The sequence below is a fragment of the Micrasema longulum genome, unplaced genomic scaffold (assembly GCF_059751315.1).
Source record: "Micrasema longulum isolate JH-2025_06_02 unplaced genomic scaffold, ASM5975131v1 h1tg000418l, whole genome shotgun sequence".
Taxonomy (NCBI): Eukaryota; Metazoa; Arthropoda; class Insecta; order Trichoptera; family Brachycentridae; genus Micrasema; species Micrasema longulum.
The window spans coordinates 295779-315176 of record NW_028277618.1 but is presented as its reverse complement, the minus strand read 5'-3'; the positions used below and the strand labels follow the sequence as shown (position 1 = coordinate 315176).

The window sequence follows — 19398 nt, the reverse complement described above, 5'->3', positions numbered from 1 at the left end:
TTTCTCTATTATTGTTAGAGCATTAAGTTCTAAACACCATTCTATACATTTGTTCACACCTGTTTCAATCCATATTTGGAATCATCGTCATATTTATATTTGGAGCATGAAAGCTTTTTTTCATTATTTAAAAGTAGATAAACAAATTAGTTAGACAACAAGTCTGTTTATAATTAATTAAATATAATGTATATTAAATATATATGAATAAAACAATATAAATTTATGAAATGGCGTGTCCTGGCAGCACATATACTTCAGACATAATCAATTTTTGTAACAAAAGTAACATTGTTTAAGCATTGACACATATCTTTTTATACATGGGTTCGTTGAACATGAGTGCATATCATAGCTTATGGCAAATTCCACTACAAATATGTGAAAAATGTATTTTAGTAGCAATAAAATACTAATAGTGTTCATGCATGCTAAGAATGAAAATTCAACTAATAAATTTTCCAAATAAAGATCATACCAACAAAAAAATTAAACTTTAGGAACACATGTTCTGTTGATCTTTAAACATTTGCAATTTCTCTAAATTATATCCAACATTCAATGTCGCATGTTTATAATAATAATGACGAGATTTGATAAAAACAAATACACAGAATATAATTAATTTGTCAATTTTTAGCCATTTTGGCTGCATGGTTTGTTGACAAACTTGTAAGATGCGTTTTGGTGTGATCGGCGAATTTGCTCACACTTCTCTGCTTGTTTGTGACTTTTTGACAAAAACCAGACCAGATGCCTTTGTCACTGTATTTACCGGTTTAGCTCCCGGTAACTTTTTTCCCACAGATGAAGAGGATTGTGAAAGGATGACGTTTTGCAACCTTAGAGCGGATAAAGACCCAGTAGCTGGCGGAAGTGAAAGCCATATCAAATGTTTTGAGGAATGAAAAAAAATCCTGGCTGATGGTGATTACTTTGAAGGGAATTAATATTGAGGAATAAACAAAGATTCTTTTAAACATAAACAAATTCAGAGTATTTTTCATCAAACTGTGCATGTTGGTCATTTCATAAATAGAACCATTATTTTCAGAGGTATATATTTTTTCATTACTATTAGGAAATAAAAACATATTTATAAACATAATTTAGATTCGAACCTCACAGTGAAAGTTTTGGTTCGCATAAGAAACAGATAATTTTTAATACAATATAACAAAAAATATATAACATGTGGAATATTTATTATAATGTCATTAGCGGCCTGGCAACATGACTACCCATCAAAATTATCAAACTTTAAGATCTAATCATTTAATATTCAAACTTTTTCTCTTTTAGTTTTTTTCCTAATTACAGTTTCTTCTACATTTTCTGGTTGCTGATTCTTTTCGACATCTGTGCCAGCTTTCGGTTGATTGGATTTTGCTTCATTTTTCTCGATTATGTCATCGGTGTTATCTTTTGGTAGTGAAACTTTTTCCTTGATGGCCTCTCTGATAGCGTCGACTAGATCGATTGGTTCTCCAATGGAAATCTTGCCACCTGCAAACAATTAAGAAATTCTCACTTAGAAATAATTTGATTTCAAATATAGTTTTAAACTATCAACAATGTTTTGAATTTGTCCAAGGCTGGATTTCTTCCCTAGGGAGTTATTTAGATCTAAATTATAGGAGGAAATCTCTACAAACATTTGGACATACTCAAAACACTGTTGATTAAATGAACTGGTATAAGAAGAAGTATAAAAATTGGAAAATTGTTTTCAGGCATTGCCTAGTCTGTGAATTGGTTCAGCTGGATGAATCAGGCCTACATAATAATAGTTTTAGTTATTTTACTCCACAAGCCAATAGATGGAAGAGTAGAGGAATATGGATGTTTAAACATGTGCAGAATGGTGAATGTTACACAGTGTGTAAAGTGGTCACTTAAACCAGCCGATGATGGATCATAAGCCCTGTAAATGTTATTCCCCATATTCCCTTCTCAAAAATGATTTCCCTCTCTGTTGCAACTGATTTAAAACTTATTTAGACTTTATTTTATTTTACAAAAATACAGCTAAAACCAAAATACATAAACGTTGGCCTGTTACATAAAAAAGGGTACATAAACATACATGACATGTTTTGATTTGACCTTTCATTCATTAATTTTCCCAACATGAAAGATATTGGGAGTTGAATCCAGTCCTTGTCTACAAAAATTTGGACAAACTCAAAATATTGTTGATAAATCCACCTGGTCCACGAAGAAGTATGGAAATTAAAAAAAATAATCCGGCATTGCCTAGTATGTAGGTGAAATGATTCAATCAGATGAATCTCACCCGCATAAATAAAGGTTTCAGCTCTTTAACTTTACAAACATCAACAGATGAAAGAGGCCACATAAACCAATCAATGACAGGTCATAAGCCCTGTAGATGCCTAGACTTCCATATTCATCATCATCATTCCTTTTCCGCACCTAGTGGTGCATAGGGCACTGAGTTGGTACACCAATCGCAGTGTATTTTTGTTACATGGAGGTAAGATGAATTCAGGGACTATGAAATATTCTAGTGTGAAAACACCCTTTTAAATAAATACTTCATATCAACCATGTTGGGAATCGAACCCGAGACCTCTTGCATGGTAGGCAGATGAGCTGACCATTACACCACGAGGCCGACTATATTCTCTTCTCTAAAATATTTTTCATCTCAGTTGTAATATGTTAATATTAACAGCTCCCTAGGGAGTTGAATCAAGTCCGCGTCTACAAAAATTTGGACAACATATCGATAAATTTAATTTTTATCTTCTAGGTTTAAGTCTTGAGTCGAGGCATTTTAAATTTTTCTGCTTAACTTGTTGTAAAAGATTTGTCAATATTGAATTGGAAAGTAACATGAATATTATCTATGTTATTCAAACCAAAATTAATATTTTTTTATCAATTATTATAACTTCTAGCACAGCACAAACTATGGCTTGCATGCACCAATGTCCCAATTGTGTCGCATTGTAAACTCGAGACAAGATATGAACTTTTTTGGTGTAAGTATTTCTAGATTGATTTGAACAATCACTAAGGTCTTGAGGTAATAATTATTATAAAATTTTTGTCCTAGCTTTAATTTCATTTAAATTGTACCTGCATATATCATAAAGAAATGTATTTACCATTGTCAAATGGGCTTAATACGTCCGTAAATAAATAATGAATAAAAAAATAACACTGTTTTCTGCAAACGCATATACAAGATGCAAAAGCAGGCAACTAGTTTTTCAAGTACCTTAAAGTGAGGAAGAGCAATCCACTAGCCAAATATCTTTCGTTTTATTTTGCTAAGCAGTCCCTCATTTCTTTCACTGTCATTGTGATTCGTTTGGCTACTCTGGGAGTTGGATTTCTGACTGCCTCCATCTTCAGGTGCGCCAGGTTTAACACCTGAAGACGTAAAATTACATTAGTGAAAGAAATGATGGACTGTCACTTAAAAATTATTAGATTGAATCAATGGGATAATAAATTATATAAAAGTTGAAAAAAAATATGCATCGAGGCAAGGGGACGGCAGATAAGACTAGGCACTTTCAAAGATTTTTGGACAATCTTAGGTCCTATACAGGGTGTTCTTACAACCCTGTCACATCCGAAACCACGATGATCAGTATGGGCAAGAAGACATATTAGCATATTTTAAAAAATATTTAGAACAATGAAAAGTTTTTAAAAAAATATTAAAAAAAACAAATGGTTGCTTACTTCTGCAGGGGAGAAGTGAGGGGAGCGCGGCGCAGTATCAGACTCCCCCCTTCTCGCTTTTCGTTTCACCCCTGCAGAAGTAAGCAACCGGTTGCTTTTTTTGATATTTAATTTTTTGAAATTTTATTCGTGCTAAAAAAATATTTCAATGTGCCAATATGTCTTCTTGCTCATACTGATCATCGTGGTTTCGGATGTGACAGGCTTTAATGAACACCCTGTATAAGACGGTAAAAAAATTAAAAACAATAGGGATGCGCCAATGGTGGATAGGATCAAAATAGATATTGTGTTTATCTTAAAACCATATTTTTGTAGGTGCCTTGTGATCCTAAATCCCCGAAATATGATTATGGCATTACTGAAACTGACCTTAAATCACAAAACGCATTTTTGTGGTTACTAAAGATCTTTTAACAATCCTAGGTCCTAAATAACCAAATATATAACAAAACCAATGAGAAAGTTCACCCCTACGGGAAATTGGATTTTTTACAGGCGGTAAAAATTAAAGCATTAAATTGTAGGGCAAAAAAAATAAAAAAAACAAACTACTTTCAATGCCGTCACTAGTTCATATGAATCAACCAATGATAAGAGAATTGTGAAAGAATTCCGGTTTATGGTAAGTCAACATACCAAGTAACAGAACTGACTGAGATTGAGAACTGAATTTCAGAAATACAAAACTTTAAAAAATCATAGCGCTGATAATAAGATACATAAAAAATTAAAAAAAACTTTTTTGACTTGGTTAAAATAGTCTATTAACCAATAATAAAAAAAACACTGAACTTCCTCATTAATATCCCTGGTTAATAAGTAATAAAACGCGGCACAATTCCATAAAAAAAAAATATTCCAAGGTGGTAGGAAGCATTTTGTTTTCGTGAATTTGCAAACATTTCACTTTTTGGAGAAACCTTTTCTCTTCACAAGGACGGCAGTATTACCTATGTACATATTTCTGATTATTGAGTATTCATGCCTTTTTTCTCTCTCTTGTTCCTTATGTTTAGTTAGCAGTATTTAGTATTGGACAATAGTGTAATTACAGTAAAACCTCATTTTTACGTTCTCCCGCTTTTTACACCGAAATGTTTAGGACCCATTTTTCTTCATGCATTCTTATTCAAATATTCCCCCCAATTAACGTTTTTACATTATTCATCACCCCGGTTTTACGTAAAAAAAAATTTGGAATTCATTTGATGTGTCAAAAAGCCCAAATAATGTCGTAATAATGGTGCCGCGGTCCACGCGCCGCCGCGTGTGCCACGCGAATGTAGAATAAAAACATGTAAACAACTAATAAAGGATAAATTATTGCCTTAAAACTAAATTCAAATCAGGTGCAGTGTAATTGATCTTTTTGTTTGTGTGTGTCTTCCTTTAGGGTTAGTTTATTTTTCATTGGAACAAAAACGTCATATTGACTTTTACAAATCATGATACGCGCAGTTGACAAACGTTTAGGAACAATAAGTTTTAATATCAATGAATTGCGATGTTTAAAACATAACAATATTTAAAGTTATAAAAAGATGGTTTGAAAGTTGTCATAAAAGTGTGAAACAATTTTGCAGCGATCTATTTGACAGATGTTTTTAGTGATGCCATAGAAAAAAAAGTGATACTGTATAAATAAAATTTCCCAACATTTAGGGGAAAAAATACTGTGCGTTATTTTACGCAAATTCAAAATTTATTTTTTTATTTACACATAAAACAATTTTAACACGCTGTTTTTAAATCAAATAAAAAAACAGATTACATAATATTGTTTGAAAAAATACAAAATATTTTTAGTGAAAATCATAGAAAATAGCAAAAAAAAAAAAGAACAACCTCCAATTATCACCGTTCTTACAACTTTTCTGGAAGTATATGTATACTATAATAGTGTAGAAAATTAATTTTATTTTTATGTAATTCCTGTTTTTTCCTTACATTTTTCGTTTTCCTCAGTTTTACACTTTTTTTCTCGCTTTCTTGAAAAACGTAAAAAGGGGGTTTTACTGTGTATGTTTTTTTTAGTAAAGAATCTTCACCGACAGCCGTAAAAATAAGTAAATATATTTGTCATTTGAATAAATAAATAAAATTGGGACTGATACAATGATAGGCAGTGCAATGTGAGAAGCTAGAAAAACTTGTGCATCTGAACAGCTGTAAAAATATAAACTCTAATGGCATATAAATCTCTCGCAGTAAAAAAAAATAAAAAAAATGGGTTGCCCCAGTGAAGACGTGTTACTTTTATATTTCAAATATATAAAATAATAATAATAATGGCCTATTAATAAAATTGTTGAAAGGAATACAAAATATGTCATAAAGAATGTGGAGTTTCACAAAATATTGTCAAAAATTTCTTTGGATTGAGGTAATCATGTAAATAAAACATTGACAATTGTTTTGAAACGATCGTATATTATTCAATAATCATTAAGATATTTACAAAATAAATTACAACATTTTTAACAATAGTTTGTGAAACAAACATAAATAACATATGTACATAAGTAATTGGTCAAAAATAAGCAGTATTCTGTTCCGATTACCACGTAATAATACAATAAGAAGTCATTTTGATATAACAAAACAAAATAAAAAATGTTACTTAAACAAACATTTTTATAGAAGGATAACCATTAAAGCTATTTCAACTTGGAAAATACCGTTGTGTAGTACATAAATTATTTGAAGTTTTATGCTACGAGAATGCTTCATTTTAGAACCTGAAGTATTAGTTGAAAATATTATTTAATTATTTCGTGGTAGAGATGGGATTAAAAAAATAAAGTTACGGGTTTAGATTGAATTTACGAATTGACAACTCGGATAAAAAATTAAGTAAAGGTACCTACATGAATTAAATTAGTAGAATATTCTAGAAAAATGGGATCGTACACACTTATTTAATTATTAATAAATATATGGCACTCTTTCAGTAATCTGCCACACTAATAACCAGGCATGTGTCCAAGTAGTGAAAACGGCAAATTATAGTATGTGCATACAAAATATGATAAAATTTTCAAACCAATATTTCGTAAAAATAGTTTTTATTGAGGAATTTGTACTTGCATCTTACGTTCACTTGTAATTAAAATTATTTATCAATTACAATGTATTTTTTCAGTGTCATTTGTTTGCGGTGGACTACTGAATTCGACATCCGAATACCGGCAAATTATAGAGCCTAATTTTGTGCTAATAACTAGTAAAAATAACGGCGGATTATATTACTCGTCAGATTATCGAGCGGCAGATTACTGAGAGAGTACTGTATAACATTTTTTGTTTGGCTAATTTAAGAAAGGTGTGTCGCATAAATAAACATGTATTTTTATATTTTTTATCCATAGGATTTAAATGCAGTTCTGCCAAGAAATGTCAGTAGACTCAATCTATTTTCCTACATTATTATTATAATTGATATAACTATTTAATTTTCTATCATCTCTGCCTATCTCTACGAGGAAACAGCATGACTGTTTGTTTATTTGAACTTTTCATAATAATTATCCATTTTAGCGCACACATAACAGCCATAAACAATTTGTTTTCCTAATCCATCTCCAGTCAAAAATAGTTAGGACATACGAAAATCTACTGTAACGTGTAACATGTATTCGCCTATCCCCCATAGATATGGTAATGAGCAAAGATGATTAATTCAAATGAAAATAACCTGAAGGGATTAATTCATTCAAATGAATTAGTATTTGAATGAACGTCGCCTACCATGCAAGAGGTCTTGGGTTCGATTCCCAACATGGTTGATTTGAAACATTTATTTAAAAGGGTGTTTATACAATAGAATATTTCATAGTCCCTGGACTGGTACCTGCAGCGTAAGACTGATCATCTACCTTCATGTAACAAAAAAATGACCAAGATACGCTGCGATTGGTTTACCAATGCAGTTCCCTATGCACCATTAGGTGCGGAAAGGGAATGATGATGATGATGGTTTTAAAAAATATATATTTATCGCTTTTTTAATTTCTAACTTGTCTTGAGCATCTCACATTACCATACTTTCAAGACAAAAATACTTGATTTATAAGTTTCATTGGCAGCACACCGATAAAATAAAATAGGCAAGAATTAATTAGTTAAGTATACCTTGAGAAATAAGTTTGTATAGCTTTGAAACCGGTCGGTAAAAAAAAAAAATAAGTGGCTTAAAACAAAGTTGTTTTATTTATATTATTATAATGAAAAATCACAAAGTTAGTGCTTCAAATATAAAATTTATAATCCATAAATTGTTTCATAAATAAAGGCCACTATGTGGCAATGAAGTTAATGATTTTTTCTGTCAAATCTTACGATTCGTAGAGCTTTTCTCTACCAAAATTTTGGTTCCTTCTTTCGAGAGCTTCTATTCTTTTACTCTCTACAACTTCATTTGTAATGTAAATTGCACCAAATAAAAATACACTTATGAATCCTACAATATAAAATTGATTAACACTCAGGGCATCGTGCAAATGAGCGAAAATATTTGTACCCCCTTCAGCTTTAGGCTCGTGTTCCATATTATCGTATGCGATCTTTTCAGATGTGGAATTCGCATCATCTTTCTTACCATCTTTGTTAAATGTCACTCCGTAAATCTGCCCGGGAGTGTCTTCCTCCATCTCTGCGTACGCTTGCAGGACGGCTTTCTGCTTATTGGAGAGGGATTTGGGTATCGTGATCTTGATGTGGACGTAGTGGTCGCCATTACCACCCGAAGACACCTTCTTCATTCCCTTTCCCGAGAGGCGAATCAGGGCGTGAGAGGATGTTCCGGGTTGTATCTAGAAAAATAATTGGGAATTACAAAAAAATTATTTGAAAACAATAGTGTTTATATCATCGGCATGCAGCCAGAAGTCATTAACTAACAGATATAACCGAGATAACCGACTTTGAAGTTCCATCTATAAACGGGGACGTTCAAGATGCAATGTGTTTGATGCTGCCCGGTTGATTTTCGATAAAAATTGGCGACTCGATAATAAATGTAAATGTCTTGACAAAGAGACAGGTACGCCTCGAAACCAGTAGACAAGTTATATACAAATATATTTTTTGTTTAAAATTACTGTTGTTATTAAAGAATGTTTTAATGTTTAGATTTGTTTCAACAGAGAGGGAAAAACATTTTTGAGAAGGGAATATGGGAGTCCAGGCATTTACAGGGCTTATGACCTGCCATTGGCTGGTTCAAGTGGCCACTTTACACACTGTGCAATATTCACCATTCTGCCTATGTTTGAACATCCACATTTCCTCAACTCTTCCAACTGTTGACTTTTGTGAAGTAAAAGAGATAAAACCTTTATCATGTGGGTGAGATTCATCCGGCTGAACCAATTCACCTACTAGGCAACGCCTGAAAACAATTTTCTAATTTTTAAACTTCTTCTTTTACCGGGTAGTTAATTCAACAATGTTTGAGTATGTCCAAATGCTTGCAGACTGGCTGGATTTCTTCCCTAGGGAGATATTCATATTTAAAACTATTTCAACAGAGAGGGAAAACATTGTTGATAAGGGAATATGGAAGTCTAGTCTACTTCACAAAAGTCAACAGATGGAAGAGTTGAGGAAATGTGGATGTTTAAACATGGGCAGAATGGTGAATGTTACACAGTGTGTAAAGTGGCCACTTAAACCAGCCAATGACAGGTCATAAGCCCTGTAAATGCCTAGACTTCCAGATTCTCTTATCAACAATGTTTTCCCTCTCTGTTGAAATAAATTTTAATTACATATATTTATTCACCTACTAGGCAACGCCTGAAAACAGTTTTCTAATTTTTTATACTTCTTCTTTTACCGGGTAGTTAATTCAACAATGTTTTGAGTATGTCCAAATGCTTGGTGGCCACTTGAACCAGCCAATGACAGGTCATAAGCCCTGTAAATGCCTAGACTCCCATATTCCCTTCTCAAAAATGTTTTCCCCTCTCAGTTGAAACAAATCTAAATATGAACAACTCCCTAGGGAGAAAATCCAGCCAGTCTGCAAGCATTTGGACATACTCAAAACATTGTTGAAAGTTTTTATGAATCATTATTATATATTTTGTTCTGAATTATTATGGATACTTAATAATGTCTTTACTAGACAGATGTCACATAATTTTATTTTGTTTTTAACTAATAATGATTTAATATGATTATGATTTTTATTGGGTAGTTATTATTTGATTCACATTTTTGTTTAAAAATATAATTGATATTTTTTTAATTATATTTTTTTTCACTATTATACAATTTTATCTTGTTTTAAATTGTCATTGGTATTTAAAAATGTTTTTATTAACAATTATAAAATTCAAATTTTTGTTTAAAATTATTAATGGTATTGATTTTTTTTTTACTAATTATATTCTGATTCGCAGTTTTGCGTTAAATTATCATCGATTAACATATGTTTTTTTCTAACATAAAAGTTTTTGTATTAATTGTATATTTTTACTAACAATTCTATTAAAAAATGTTTTTAGTTTGCGTTTTACATTTTTTTATAATATAAGATATTTTAATAATTATTGTTTGTCATTGTTAATTAAAACATCTGATAAACGAGTTTACTATTATATGATATAATTTTTTTAATAAAAAACATTTCAGCTCAACATAGGTGTTTGTAACTGAATTTTTCATATTCCAATAAATAAATCAAATTTACTAATGTTTATTGAAATATTTGTCAACAAAGTTAATACTTTAAATATTATTAATTAAACATGTGTACATTATTAATTGAATATTAAAAGTGCCAGAGACAAATAGAGAAGGGGGAAACGTAATTTGTTTAAAGTTAAAAATAAAAGTTCTTACTTGAACAGTGTGGTCTTCATATAATCCTTGTATCCTTACAGCCCCACCGAGCATTGCTTGAGCCACAGAAATCTATTTAAAAAAACACATAAATGCATTGTATTTGGTCCGTGAACCAGGTAATGGTCTGGGTTCTAGGTAGTGTTGCAGACTCGCAAATCAGAGGTCAAAGGTTCAAACTGATTACTGTTTTTTAAAATAGTCAAAGTTGAAATATTTAGGTGAAGAAGAAAAAATGCAAATGCAAATCACTTTAAAATTTTGACTAGCTGATATTTTTTTTAAATAAATTTTGAATGTATAGAATCTAGAATTGTAAATCGGTAGTCAGATGGCAGAAGGGACCATCTGTAATTTTCAAAAATATTCAGGAGAGCTGAAAAACGTCTCAATTTCATATTTTAGTGTTGCTTTTCAATAATAAATTACCATTCTAAGTGACGCTGATTTTTGAAAAAAAGTTCTGCGTGTATTTACTTAAATATTAATTAAAACTTTTGAAAACTAAAACATAGACAAAAATACAGATGGTCCCTTCTGCCGTCTGACTACCGAAATATTACACAATAAAAATTCAGCCCGGGCAATCATTGGCCCCTCGAGTTTTCATACAATTTTTTACATTGAATATTTTTTATTGTAACTCAAATGTGATATTGCTAATTTCAAGGCTCGGTGATATTTTGTAAACTAGCTAATCTAACTAAAGTAGTCAAAACTCAAATTAAAAGAGTTGAAAAATAAAATACTAACTATTGTTTTCTTGCTGCAAAATATATTGGGTTTAAAAGAGTTCATTTATTTACTTATTTTTTTCAAGTATAAACAATTAAAAATAAGTAATTGGTGAACTTACAGTGCAATCTGTGTGAACATCAGGACCGTCTCTTTTGAAATAATTAGATTTCTCCACATGGAAGGTAATGAAGATTTCCTTTGAACCGATCGCCATCCTTACTGTTTGTCCATCTTCAACTCCAGCTGGGACGGGCACAGTAATGCGCTTCCTCTGAACCTATAAAAGTATTGAAATAAAACAGTTTAAACTATTTGCATAGGAGAAACATTCACATTCTTTATAGCATAGTTGGACCAAAAACGGTTAAGATAAAATAAGTTTTTATCATGCAAACAATTTTGTCAATTTAAACAAAAAGGCTATAATCATTAAGCTTTTTTAACTTAAAAAGATAAAGTAGTCCCAAAAATTTGTAATAAGTATGATAGTAGAACTCGTAACTATTTAGTACTTAGTATTTTTGATTTATTACCAAAAGAACTCGAATCTAACATCTCATGCAACAAGATCAAAATAAGAGAGTGCCTACTCAATCAAGGCTTTAGATACAATCTACTCGGGTTATTTATAGTATTTGTTAGTGTTTTTTTTTTTTTCAAAAAAATATTATATCTGTAATTGTTTTTTTAATTTAAGTCACATTATTATTAAGTTGTTACCAATAAAAATCTCCCAACTGTTGGTGAAGTTGTTGGTCACAAAAATTGGCTTGGTGGAATTTTAGTTGTTAAAAATGAAATGTCAACCCTAACTTTGCATTTTAAGGTTAAATAATAAATTAATTATGCATTAAAAAACAAAATGATTTTTGAAATTTTCAAAGCTGGCAAACACAAAATTATAAGTGGCTGATTTTGTGATTGGTTTAGTACAAAATCACAATGTACTATTTCAGTACTTTAAAAACCATATGAATATCATTGCCCTCAATTGTTTTCTAATCGATTGAATAGTAGTTTTATAATAGAGATTGAACTTACCGATTCTCCCTTCCCTTCACATTCTTCGCAAGGATATTTGATCAACATTCGACTTCCATGACACATTCTGCAAGTAGAACGCATGACGAACGGACCTAAAAATATTGACATAATAATAATTATTGGCAAATTTATGTAGGAGTCACACGAAAATCGATTCTCAGTGTCTACTATCGTTTTAAGGACAATGCAGAAATTGAATCATACATTTCCTGTATGTATACTCTACTCTTAGGTCAGCATTTGATTCAGGCAGAGGAAAACTTGTCGAAATCCGGAGCTCCCCAAACACTATATTCTGAGATCATGCATTTGCCGTTGCCGGCCCCTCTGCCTGGAACCAATTGCCTTCAAACTAACGAATCATCGACAGTCCCAGTCAGTTCAGATCCCAACTAAAATCTTACTTCTTTAGGTTATCATACCCTCAATTTTAAATCAAATATGTAACTTTAGCTTAGTTGGAATGTAAGTTTAAATATGCAATTTTAAAGGGCCCTTGAGGTGATTTTTTTACAAAAAATGGCGCTACATAAATCGGACAATTATTATTATATTAATTAATTATCAAAACATTAAATTAACTACTGACAAACTGCTGATACGAGCGGATGTAAAATCGCTGAGAAACACGGAATTAGTATACAACCTCAAAATCTCATCATGAAGTAAAATGAACACTGGACAATATATAAGTGACAGCATCCTCAGTTACAATATGCAGTTCGTACAGTTAGTTCTATCATGTAGTCTAGTTCAAAACGTCTACGCAGTTACTTTCTCGGTTAATCTATTTATTCAAGATGTAATAAATACACCTAAAACCAAAACATCATTTCTTCTGTCAACCTCAAACTGGGTAGGAGCTCCCATGATTTTTTTAAGAATCAAATTCTATATTTATATACCTACCATCATAATGAGGAAAATCATCTAAAAAGCACGGTTTAATTAAAACATGCTCGATAACATACTAAATTAGCTTATTGATAATTAACTTTGTAATTGAAAATGAGGAACTTCAGCCCTACAGGAAATTAGATACAACAAATGTTTTCTTGCGCGCAGTAAAAATTGGAGCATTAAATTGTACGGCAAAGTTTCCTGAAAATGTACAAAAAAATAATAAAAACTACTTTGAATGACGTCACTGGTTCATATAAATCAATCAACGATAAGAGAATTATGGAAGATTTCCGATTTGCTTGCCGTCAATGGACCCAATGGGCAGAACTGATTGAAAATAAGCGGAAGAGAACCTCTGACGTCACGGGGAGTTATTTCCAAAGTACAAAACTTTGAAAAATCATAGCGCTGATAAAACGATATAAAAAAATTTAAAAAAAATCTTTTTAGCTTAGTTTAATAGTCTATTAACGAATAAAACATTTTTTTAAAACACTGAACTTCCTCATTGAGAATATAATAAATATAAAAAGTGTTTGTAATTTTACAACTGTACATATTATAATTTGACTATGCATGCATTTATTTTCAATAATCTAAAAATCTTTATTTTTTAGGAATTGATTACTTTATTTATTATTTACATATAATATTACTTTTTTTATTATAGGACACACCAAGCCAATTTATATGGCTTGTCGGTGAAGAAACTTTACATGAAAACATATGATCATACTACATAATTGTATAATAATAATTACTACTAACTTCACTATAAGGAGCAAAAAAATGTAAATAATATTTAGAAAAATGTAAAAAAAAGGCAAAAAATAAGTACACGATATCGCAATTGTAAGATAAAAAATAAATACAAAACCAGAATACCAAAATTTAAAACAGAAAGTGTGTACACGATTAATAGGCATAAAGCCTTTAAAAAAAAAAACATTATTTCTTTATATATCTATACCTATTCCCATTTCCATATCATCTACAGTAAAACCTCGTTTTTACGTTTTGCCTTTTTACACCGAAATATTTATATCCCATTTTTTTTCCATAAATTCTCACTCAATTTTCCCCCCAATTAACGTTTTTCATAACCCCGGTTTTACTTAGAATTTTTTTCATAACTCATTCGATCTGTCAAAAGACGAGCCACGCGCCGCCGCGTGAATGGAGAATAAAATCGAGGTAAATAAAAAAAATGTGTAAATTATTGTCTCAAACTAAATTCAAAGTAGGTGCAGTGTAATTGACCATTTTGTTTAAGTGTCTAATTTTGAAGTTTTACTAAATAGTGACATGCAGTTGACGCATGTTTAGGAAGAATAAAGTCTTTACATCAATAAATTACGATGCAGAAAGTTAAAAAAATTGGCAATATAAATATTATTTGATGTTATACACACACATAATGTGAAAAGCAGATAGTTTAAACAGTCATCATAAAAGTATGAAACATTCCGCGACGTAAATGACAGTTGAAATTTTGTGGTGCCATGCTAATAAAAGTGATACCATATAAATAAAACTTCCCAATATTTAGGGAAAAAATCGTTAAAGGCATTTTATGCAAATTCAAATTTTTACTTTCGTGTTTTTAAGGTTAAGTACCTAGATAAAATTATTAATGCACGTATTTTTTTAAATTCAATAAAAAATAATACATTGCTGTTTTGTTTGAAAAAAGACAAAATATTTTTAATTATATCATTGGTAAATAATATGAATTATCCCCAATCATGACAGTTCTTTCAATTTTTCTGCAGTATATTTAGTATAGTCTCGTACAATAATTATATTTGAAAGAAATTTCATTTTTTCATTTCCTCACTTAAAAGTTTTCTTAAGTTTTACACTTTTTTTGTTGCTCCCTTGAAAAACGTAAAACAGGGGTTTTACTGTATAACCATACCTACGTCCATATCTATAATCATTAATTGATTTAATATACTGACTGGTTTCAGAACATGACTGCTCCTTCCTCAAGATTTTGCACTTGAATTTTTCTAACTTCCTTGTACAATATGTTGTTCCTTTTCTTTAATATTTTATTTTATTTTATTCAGAAAACATACAAAATAAGTATTAAAAACAACAATTTTTTAACATAAAAAGACCAATTAAGTTTTCATAAATTAAAAAGATGTAAACATTAAATGTGACAAAAAATAAATAAGAATTTTAAGTGAGAAAAGAATAATTGTTGACATTTGCGTTTTCCATGGAGGTAATAAATTAAAATAAATAAAAATACCGAATGTACACTCCGAGCCATCCACGCACACACATGAACGCACATATAAAACATATACAAACATATACATTACATGCGGCACATATACATAGCATAAACCACTCAAGATGCACATTCAGCAACTATCCCAAATAATCGACCCCATGAAGAAATTTTCTGTATAAATGCAACGTGCAGTTAAAAATGTCTACATCAATACTAAGTCCATTATAATTTCTACAGGTACGTCTAATGAATGAATTCGAGGTATAATTGTTTTTACAAGTTGGTACATAAAAAAGGGAATTTAATCTAGTATAGCGAAGAGGACAACGGAAACCAATATTTTGTAAAAGAGACGGCGAATCAACTATATTATTGAGAATTTTGAAAAGAAAAATTAAATCATATGTAAGGCGCCTTTTTTGTAATGATCTCACCTGTAGTAATGGTCTCCATACCGGTCCCGTTACACTGTGTACAAGGAATGGCTTTGGTTCCTATCTCGGCTCGAGTCCCACGGCACTTAATGCAAGTATCCACAACGTTCACATTAATTTCCTTGTTAACTCCGCGAGCTGCCTCCGTAAACCTCAGTTTCATAATTACCTGGAAACATACACAGTTTCATTGCATCATTTTATTTTTAGAATTAGCAAATGACTTATAATATAAGTACCTTAAAAGATAAACCTCGGGAATCAGATTGAACGAAATGTTCAGGAAACAAGATTTCGTGATTGTGCGTTTTCTAAAACATGATAACTTTTGAACCAAACGAGATAATTTCAATACATAAAGAACTTTCAAAGTAAAATAATTATTATTTTGATAATAAAAGTACATATTAAAATAGCGTATCTGGGACTACTGATGTTTTTTAATTAAAACGAAGTGGACTTCAGATTTTTATTTAAACTTAAAAAATCATTTTTATGACAAAAGTGAACTTCGGTGTTTTATCCACCTATAAAATAGCTTCGGCCTCGCGGTGTAATGGTCAGCGCGTTTGCCTACCATGCAAGAGGTCTCTTATCTAATCTAAATCTAATCTGTTTTTTTATTTGATTTAAAAACAGCATGTCAAAATTATTTTGTGTAAATAAAAATAACAAAAATAAAATTTTGAATTTGCATACAATAACATACAATATTTTTTTCCCTAAATGTTGGGAAATTTTATTTTTTACGGTATCACTTTTTTTTCTATGGTATCACTAAAAACAACTGTCATATAGATCTCTGCAAAATGTTTCACACTTTTATGACAACTTTTTAAACCATCTTTTTTACAACTTTAAATATTTCTATAACATCACAATTGATGCGAGATCGTGATGTGGCGTTCTATCCTCTCTGCCTACCCTTATGGGGAATCGGCGTAATGGTTTGTTGTTGTTGTAACTATCAAGGTACAAAAAAAAGTTCTCATTCATAATAATAATTTTCAGGTTCAAAATGGAGTAGATGCCAAACCGTTCACAACAATTTATAAATATTAATAAACATTTAGTTACTGTAGTTTATTTAATACATTTTCATTTCATATGGGTTTCACCTAAAGTGATGCACACGACTAAATAAATTTATTTAGTTTATTTCTAGTTACCTCCTGTGAAGCACCATAGCCAAAACTAGACTCAGAAAATTCGTCAAAATTGTGTCTCCTATTCCCGAAGCCGGCGTCTCCGAATATCTTTCTGAACAGCTCCTCAGGGTCTACGGTGCTCTTGAAGTTCCATGCGTGAGTAAAGTCCTGAGCGGTGTGGGTGCGGGGACCTCCGCCCATGCCCATCTGTTCGGAGGTAGCCCCGTACGTGTCGTACTCCTTGCGCTTTGTGTCGTCTGATAAAACCTATAAATATTACATCTAAATGTTTGTAAACAAGTGATGGAGGAGATATTGGTCACTTTAGTTAGTTGGTCGTAAAAACTTTTAAAATTATTTTAAGTATTATGAAGTTGTTTTTGTATGAAATTGTTTTATTGATATGCCTGTAGGTGGGAGACATGTTATAATACCAAGTTCCATTTCATTACCATTACACGGCAAATATTTTTTTCGAGATCTTTCAAGATATTTAAACATGATATTGCTGTAAATTTTAGATCAGAAAAATGTTCTGTAAAATAAGCACATAGGGTTGGTATATATATATATACATGTTTGGATAGTTTATATAGCGCCATTTTTGTGGAAAACACCTCAAGGGCGCTGTACAATAAATAAACATCCCAGCACGTCTTGCAGCTACAGAGCGCATGGACAGTTGAGATTCTAGTTCCTCGTCTCCAATTACGATATATATAAAATAAAAGTTAGATTACAACAAGTCTTGCAGCTACTGAGCGCATGGACGGTTGGAATTCTAGACCCCATTTACTACATTTAGATAATTGATAGCATTTAAATAATATAATTTATATAATATGATAGCTAACATCACAAAAAGTCTTATGGCTACAAAGCACATACCCTATTTATAGGGCTAAAATGTTTGTATTGCAAATAATGAAAGCAAATTCATGTAAAAAAAAATGTAAATTAATACCGAATTGAACTAAAAACAACTCACTTCATAAGCTTCGGAGACTTCTTGAAATTTCTTCGCAGAATTAGGGTCAGATTTGTTTGTATCCGGGTGGTATTTTTTAGCTAATTGGTAATACGCCTTTTTTACATCCTTACTAGATGCATTCTTTGACACTCCCAAAATTTGATAGTAGTCTCTTGCTGGTTTTTCTAGGACTCGAGAAGTGTGAAAACCGCGGCGAGATTGTGAAGTATCTGCAAGTAAACCAAAAGATCAGAATCCAGAATACATTTGAGGTTAAGACACAGTTCACGAAATAATACTACATTTTAAATACACATTAAATAAAAATAAATTCTCCTTGAGCGCTGTATCAATTAGGCCTAATTCTACTGGTTAATAATACTCATTTTAGGCAGTACATTAAGAGATATGATGTAATATCATAAATACGCATGTAAACTTCACTTACGTTTGAATGCTTTATTGCTGTTGCAAGCGACGACGGCTAAGCCCGTTACTTTTACTGTGTCGTCACACCCATTGCATGTGTGTAATAGTTGTCCAGAAAGTTTTGGAAGATTCTTTGATTTAAGAAATCCAAGGGCAGAATTACCGAAAATACCGATAATATTTCTGGGAGCCATGATTTTCTAGAAAACCCTGAACATGTTCATAGATAAAAAGACTGAGAAAGTTTTTCTCGTTTTTCTGATTAACAAATTTCTATGGTATTATTGACATAATGATGTTGCCTAAAGTTAGCTTCTAAAATTATATAATAAAGTACTTACCTTTACTTTTCACTCTTCCACTGTAAGAAATCTTTCAAGAATGTATAAAATATTTTTTTTATTCCAATTTCGAAAAAGATAAGATACTACGCACAAAAATGTGTTTTTTTTTCTAGCCGAGGGGGGTCTGGTATGGTATTTAATGTTTGAAAAAAAAGTATTCGAAGGTATTCAGATTTTTTTTAATATCACTACAAAACGATCATCCATACATTTGAAAAGATTCCAATCTCATTTAGTAACTATTGTCGTCTACTATAGAGTAGTCGTTGATGATTTTATCTCTTATACAACTGTTTAAAAATAACTGGAAAAAACAACTAAAAAATATAAAAAATAGAAAAGTGTATTTTTGTGTTATTAAAATAAAAAAAATGTAGTTTTCTGTTACGCGTTACATAACCTTGTATATTTAAAAAATCTCAATACTGCAAAAATTATCTGGACATAAAATTAATTTATTATTCACATAATTAATGCATGAATTTCTAAAAATGTACCTAAAATGTAAATTATATTTCAGTCAACGATATTAAAAATATTTTGGTGTATCTTGATATAAATCTATACCGACTGC

General features: G+C 30.9%; 1 protein-coding gene across 2 annotated transcripts; it reads right to left on the bottom strand.

The window, feature by feature from the left end:
• Positions 1–952: 952 nt before the first annotated feature.
• Positions 953–18744, bottom strand: LOC148281704 (dnaJ homolog l(2)tid, mitochondrial). Of its 2 annotated transcripts, XM_088226271.1 has the most exons (10): positions 18500–18744; positions 18070–18281; positions 17103–17348; positions 15934–16102; positions 12349–12443; positions 11426–11584; positions 10570–10641; positions 8321–8534; positions 3248–3402; positions 1321–1506 (listed from the first exon to the last, which is right to left on the bottom strand). In XM_088226271.1, the coding sequence occupies exons 1-9, from the start codon at positions 18672–18674 to the stop codon at positions 3272–3274; spliced, it is 1473 nt and encodes a 490-aa protein (XP_088082397.1). In that variant the 5' UTR covers positions 18675–18744; the 3' UTR covers positions 1321–1506; positions 3248–3271. The 2 variants fall into 2 exon arrangements, with proteins under 2 accessions (XP_088082396.1, XP_088082397.1); XM_088226270.1 differs by lacking the exon at positions 3248–3402 and having other exon boundaries at positions 953–1506.
• Positions 18745–19398: the final 654 nt, after the last annotated feature.